Source organism: Triticum aestivum, chromosome 1A (assembly GCF_018294505.1).
Source record: "Triticum aestivum cultivar Chinese Spring chromosome 1A, IWGSC CS RefSeq v2.1, whole genome shotgun sequence".
NCBI classification, from domain to species: Eukaryota; Viridiplantae; Streptophyta; class Magnoliopsida; order Poales; family Poaceae; genus Triticum; species Triticum aestivum.
The window spans coordinates 495,349,971-495,357,143 of NC_057794.1; the positions used below are offsets into that span (position 1 = coordinate 495,349,971).

The 7,173-nt window shown below is 45.0% G+C and overlaps 1 protein-coding gene across 1 annotated transcript; it reads right to left on the reverse strand.

Annotated features, from left to right (window-relative positions):
- Positions 1-14: 14 nt before the first annotated feature.
- LOC123060003 (putative pentatricopeptide repeat-containing protein At5g13230, mitochondrial) lies at positions 15-3,277 on the reverse strand. Its single transcript, XM_044482566.1, has 2 exons — positions 551-3,277; positions 15-473 (listed from the first exon to the last, which is right to left on the reverse strand). The coding sequence occupies exon 1, from the start codon at positions 3,181-3,183 to the stop codon at positions 703-705; it is 2,481 nt and encodes an 826-aa protein (XP_044338501.1). The 5' UTR covers positions 3,184-3,277; the 3' UTR covers positions 15-473; positions 551-702.
- Positions 3,278-7,173: the final 3,896 nt, after the last annotated feature.

A 7,173-nucleotide genomic window follows, 5' to 3' on the forward strand; every position in this document is an offset into this window, starting at 1 on the left:
CCATTTGTCTCTGGTAGACCTTCCGCGCAAAGGAGGAAAAGGTAAGGGGAGAGGGGGGCCCTTGCCTTTCATCGCTAATTTGTTTCATCATTCAGACGTGTGAAATTAGGATGTTTGCTATCTACTCCCTCTTGTGAAGAAATATAAGAGTGTTTAGATCACTACTCTTTACGGAGGGAGGCATGCCATTCGGCTCGTGCAGGTGCTCCTAAACCCAGTTGATTGGGATGTGCACTAATATTTCTCTCTGTCTCCTTTCCTAATGTGCGTTGTATCTTGCCCTCCTGGGCTGTACTAACCTTTCTACCTTTTCAATACATCGCAAGCCTTTTGTGTTTTCCCTAAAGAAAAAGATTATGTACATATACATCACACAGATATGTACAGGGAAAAAACTGGCATGCTTACCTTTGCTCAGTCCAGATCAAGCAAGCCTTTTTTTCTTTCAAATTACCCTGCTGATTGATGCCAACCTAGCACATTAAGGTAGAACTGATGAGCACAGATGTTATTGAGAGATCAACACAGGACATGAGTTCACAAAGTGTACCTGGCACGTGGCACATGATTCAGCTGAGCAAAGACTGCTCTTTTATGTCCATCAAATCGTCAACATAATCATTTCAACCAGCAATCCAGTATATTAAAGGTGATGCGAATCAATGAGCAGCTCCCTTCAATACATGAATGGACAATGGAACATCACCAATGGTCACCACATGAGCATGTTCCCTTGTCAAAATGATGAAACCGATTGATGTCTCTCACAATAATTTCTTGTTCGACTATTTTGGAGATCACCTTAAACATGGCATGGCAATCCAAGCAGGAGCGCAAATTCTTCATTATCCGAATTGGATGCCCAGGAGGTGTCATCACAAGCCCATATGCTAAAGCCAATCTCTCGCTATGCACCCACAGCATGCGAGCCTTTTGTTCCTCATCTACGTCATGCAACACTACGTTAGTATCAGGAACATAACCTGCCCTAGTGGCTTTCAGGTTTAGCCATTCTAGCATAGCATGTATCACTCGCATATCTGGATGGTCTTCCAACCCTACTGAAAAGGCATGAATTTCACCCTTCATCTCAACCCAGCTAAGACCAGTCTCCTTCCTTACACCTATATTCCTCATTGATTTCCTCAAAAGAGCAACTTCATCTAAATTTCCAGCTGCAGAATACATGTTTGATAGCAGGACATAAGTTGTTTCATCTTGTGGTTCAATCTCAAGCACCTTCTCTGCAGAAAATCTCCCCAGATCCACATTTTTATGCACTATACAGGAGCTAAGCAATGCACGCCAAACCATAGCAGATGGTGCTGAAGGGATATCTCCAATAAATTTTAGAGCATCATGCAGACGGCCAGCACGTCCTAGAAGCCTAACAATGCAAGTGTAATGCTCCATGGATGGTTTGATGCCATGATCAAGCTTCATGGAATCAAACAGAGAGAGTCCTTGGCTCACTAAACCCGAGCTACCATAGACAGACAGGAGAGCAACAAAAGTGATATCGTTAGCTTCAATACTGCTCTTGTTCATCCTGTCAAAAAGTTCTCGGGCATGTGCAGCATGTCCATGAACAGCATATCCTGAGATTATGGAATTCCATGAAATTATGTCGTGTTCTTTCTGAGTTTCAAATATCTTGCGAGCATCCCTGATGCATCCACACTTTGCATATGAGTCAATAAGTGAATTACTTACAATGGTGTCAGTGTTGAATGTGGATTTCTCAACCAAACAGTGAACCTGGCCAACATGATTGATGGATGCTGTGCTCGCGCAAGCCCGGAGCACGCTCGAGTATGTAACTTGAGTTGAAGGCGCCCTAGCAGCACGCATCTCACGGAATACACTCAAAGCATCTTCTCCAAAACCAGACTGGCTGTAACCAACAATAATTGTGTTCCAGCTCACCTCGTTGGCATCCCGCAATGATGAGAAGATCTTGAGTGAGCTTTCCATGTTGCTGCACTTGGCATAGAGATCCATCAGTGCATTTCCAACGAATAACTCAGACTCGTGACCAATCTTCATAGCATTGCTATGAATTTGCTTGCCTAGGTCCAAGAGGGGTATATTAGCACAAGCTTGCAGAACACTTGATAGACTGAATTCATTAGGCACCACAGAAGACCGCATCATTTTGATGAACAGCTCGAAGGCCTGCTCGTTCTGATTGCTCTGTGCGTACAGGGATATCATAAAACTCCAAAGTATCACATCATCATGGGGAACCATGTCGAAAGCCAAGCAGGCATCCTCAATATTCCCACATTTGGCATACATATCAAGCAGCGCACCACGAACGCGAGGCTCGGCATCATAAAGTGTTTTTACTGAAGAGGCATGGATACCCTTGCCTGGCGCAACTGACGACAAGCACACGGCAGCCCTGAGCACGCTGGTCAGAGCAAAGGGGTTGATCTTAGAAGCCGCCACCCTCATCTCCCGGAAAACCTGAAGCGCGTTCTCCGGGCAGTTATTCTCAGAATAGCAAGAAACCATAGCAGTCCAAGCCACAGCATCCTTACCCACGATCCCTTCAAACAGGCGCCTTGCATCGGGGACAGCCGCGCACATGGAGTAGGCATCGATGAGCGCAGACCCGACAAAGGCGTTCCGGTCATGGCTCAGCTTGCACGCGCAAGCGTGCACGGCCCAGGCGAGCCCCAGAGCGTCCATGGCGACGACGAGCTTGAGCACCGAGGTGAGCACGAACTGGTTCACCTCGTGCCCCTCCAGCCGCAGCCTCCGGAACAGCGCCGCCGCGGCCTCGAGCTCCCCGCGCAGCGCGTGGGCCTGGAGGAGCGTGACGAAAGACACGGTGTTCCGGTCCGGCAGCCCGTCGAACACCCTGCGCGCGCCGGCGAAGGGCCCGGCCTTGGCGTAGAGGTTGATCAGGACGTTGGCGCAGAAGAGGTCCGGGCCGCCGCCCCGCAGGACGTGGCCGTGCGCGGCGCGGCCGCCGCGGGAGTCGCCGCGCGCGACGCAGCCCTGCAGGAGCCTGGCGCACGCGTGCGAGTCGACCCCGGGCCCGGGTTTGGGGAGGGCGAGCGAGGTGAGCTCGTCGTCCAGCCACTGCAGCGCCGCGCTGGCCGCGAGGCCGCGGCGGGGCGGGAGCGTGCGGTGTGGGATGGCCGGGAGGAGGCGGCGGCTCGCTCGCCGGATCATCGGCCGTGGCGGGAATGCGAATTCGATGACAAGAAGAACTTTGCCGTGGCTTCGGGTGATTTCACGCGCAATATGGTCAGTTAACTTAGCCCTTTCTCTCATCAATCCACTTTTTTTGATGAGCATGCTCTCTCCTATTCGCTCCGTTCCAAAATAAATGTCTCAACCTTAGTACAAAATTGAGACACTTATTTTAGAACGGAGGAGGTACAAATTTTTATGAGGGTTTTGCGGTGGCAACACACCCAAGCACGCTATCTTACGGAGATAATTAGCACACGGCTGATCTATCATTAGTGCTATTTTTAGTTTGATACTCTCTCCGTTCTAAAATAAATGTCTTAATTTTGTACTAACTTAGTATAAAATTGTACTAATGTGTTTGAGAAAATCATGTGGGCGGAAGCAGGCACCTAGTCACTGTGCAAAAATTCAAAAGGTGGCTTAGACATCCTCCCCATCTGCTAAATTAGGTTATAGCGCTATATTTACCCGTGCGTTTTTCCTTTTATCAACTTCCAAATTGCTTCTAGTTATGCTATTCTTATCTTATGAGAATTGTGCAAGCTTTCAGGATATGAAACTCACAGGCTGAATGAGCATCTATGGAGTTTGGGGTTAATTTGGAACCTCATAGCTCCAGCAATCTCAAAGCCCAGCATTCCTACATTTTAGCTGAAGCAGGGATAACTCTAGGTGCTGCGGAGAAGAAGAAAGTTGAGGAGAAAGTCCAAGCAATTCAAACTGAACTTTCTATCTTTGTGGCAGTAATGACCACAACCTGGGTTAATAACACTAGTTTGGTGAGTTCAAATACATAATCTTTGACCTACTGTTTTTAGATTGCGTTGATTTGTTAACGAAATTTTGGGACCCACTTCTGCAATTACATTACAAATCCTGCGCATAACTAATTTCTCATCTAAAAATGCATCAAAATTTGTTAATACATAAACACCGATTGTGTGGATCATTCCACTGAACTAAACATTGATCTTAAAGTTTGATTTCTCATGTAACACTTGTGCATGTTTGATCAGCGCTTCTGCCAGGAATACGGTTCAAGATATATTCCACCTATAAAGAAAAAAAAGGCTCTCGTGCTTCAAGCATAGGGAAGTATAACGGAGCAGGCAACCACATTGGTAATAGATGCGTATAGATCAGTGGATTCGTAGTGGCCGGAAGAAATTCGTCGCCGACAATGACGTGCGGGAGGGGGGTATCGCCCTCTTTGAACATTTAAAGAGCACAAAAGAGCTCAAGATGAACGTCTATTTCGTCCGCAAGTCAGACATATACCGTGGGAACTCTACATTTAAGGTTCATATATTTAATCCCAACGGTCATGAGAAGGCCTATTGTCAACCATCTTCTCAGAGCTTTGGAGGTGTTCCACCTGCCGCTACTTGCGATCGCCATGAGCTGAATGGTAAGATTAATTGGAATTGTAAAGTCGAATACTACTTGTACTCCCTCCGTTCTTATTTACTCCGCATATTAGAGTTGAGTGAAGTCAAACTTTGTAAAATTTAATCAAATTTATAGAAAAGAATACAAATATTTAGCATAACAAATCTATATGATGTGGAAGTACATTCAACAACGTATCTAATGCTATTGATTTGTTATTGTATATGTTAATATTTTTGTTTATAAACTTTGTCAAAGTTTGTAAAGTTTGACTTTGACCAAAACTAATATGCGGAGTAAATAAAAATGGAGGGAGTACTATGCTTTTCTGGTCATTGTAACAATGTATTTGATATGTAGAACAAGTACAACCAGCCCCTCGTACAGACTACTATGTGAGTAGTTCTAATGATGATGACATTCTGGAAGAAGATACTAGAAAATCATGCTACTATGTGAGTAGTTCTGATGCTGGTGACATTGTGGAAGAAGGCACTAGAAAATCATGCTACTATGTGAGTTGTTCCAATGCTCATTATATTGTGGAAGAAGGCACTAGGAAATCATGTAGGCAGCAGAAGCAGGCACCTAGTCACTGTGCAAAAGCTCAAAAGATGGCTTCAGCATCCTCCCCATCTGCTGCTAAATTAGGTTATAGCGCTATATTTACGTGTGTATTTTTCCTTTTATCAACTTCCAAATTGCTTCTGGTTATGTTATGCTTATCTTATGAGGGTCGTGCAAGCTTTTCAGGATATGAAGCTCACATGCTGAATGAGCGAGCATCTGTGGAGTTTGGGATCGATTTGGAACCTCATAGCTCCACCAGCAATCTCAAGGGGCCTTCTGAGCATCCCTACGTTTTATCTGACGAAAGGACACCTCTAACTAGTGTGGAGAAGAAGAAAGTTCAAGCGATTCAATCTAAACTTCCTATCTTTGTGGCAGTAATGACCAAAAGACGGATTAATGCCAACATTTGGTGAGTTCAAATACATACTCTTTGACCTATTGCTTGTAGATAGATTGCGTTGATTTGTTAACGAAATAATCTTGAGACCTACTTGTGTAATCACTACATTAGAAAACCCTGTGCACGACCAATTTCTCATCTAAAAGTACAGCAAAATTCATCTATTAATACATAAACACCGACTGTACTGTACGTGTGAATCATTCATTCCACTTAAAGTAGACATTGATCTGAAATTTTGATCTCTCATGCAACACATGTGCATGTCTGCTGATCAGGACGTCCGCAAGGAATACGGTTCAAGATACATTCCACACATAAACAGAAGAATGTGTTTCGTGCTTCAGTCGGAGGGAAGCACGACGGAGCAGCCAGCCACACTAGTAATAGATAAGAATGGTATGAGGTGGATTTGTATTGGCTGGAAGAAATTCGTCGCCCTATTTGAACGGGCAAAGAGCACGAAAGAGCTCAGGATGATCGTGTATTTCGTCTGCAAGTGAGACATAGAGGTGCAGCTCAAGCCCTAGTATATACTGGTAGTTAAGAGCATCTCCAGCTATTGAGCCCCCAGAAGGCATTTTTTCGCCATTTGGGGGGCTGCCGGCGAAATTTTTGGCTTGGAGATGAAAAAAATCTCCAGCCGTTTCCACCCCCAAGCGAGGCCGTCGAACGCGTCGCCTTCCAGCAGCGCGTCCATGCAGCACCTCGTCGCGCCCCTGCCTCGCGTGCGCACACCCGCCTGCCCGTAGTCCCGCTCCTCGCCTCCGCTGGCCCCGCGCTATAGCTGCTCAGCGCCCGCGCCCGGCCGTGGCCACCCTCCGCTGCTGCCGCCCCGCGCGTGAAAGGACCACGATGTCGCCTAGAGAGGGGGGGGGGGGGTGAATAGGCGTTTTAAAATCTTTTACGGATTTGGCTATATCCTAATGCGGAAATAAACTAAGCGGATACTTTTCAAGCACAAATCCTAAATATACTAGGCTCACTAAGTGCACCAACAACTTAGCATAAACAAGATGAGAACAACGAGGATATGAGTAAGCACAAGCAAGTTACACAAACTTACTCAATGTATATCACGAGATATGGAAATGAATAATACACACACCCACAACTAGGCAATACAAACTTACACAAATTGTATCACAATATATGGAATTGAATGATACAAGCAAACTCAAGTAAGCACTACAAGCTTACACAAGTTATGTTACAAGATATGGAAATGAATGTTAGAAGCTAGCAATTCACACTAAACACAAGATAGAACAATAGTAGGAAGTATGAATTGCGGACTATAAAGTGTTGGCCTAAATAATCTCTATGATATGGTAACCAACACAATATAATGAGGTCAACAAGAATAGTGAATGCACGGTCAAGTGACTGAAGGAAATATGCCCTAGATGCAATAATAAAGTTATTATTTATTTCCTTAATTTATGATAAATGTTTATTATTTATGCTAGAATTGTATTAACCAGAAACATAATACATGTGTGAATACATAGACAAACAGAATGTCACTAGTATGCCTCTACTTGACTAGCTCGTTGAATCAAAGATGGTTAAGTTTCCTAGCCATAGACATGAGTTGTCATTTG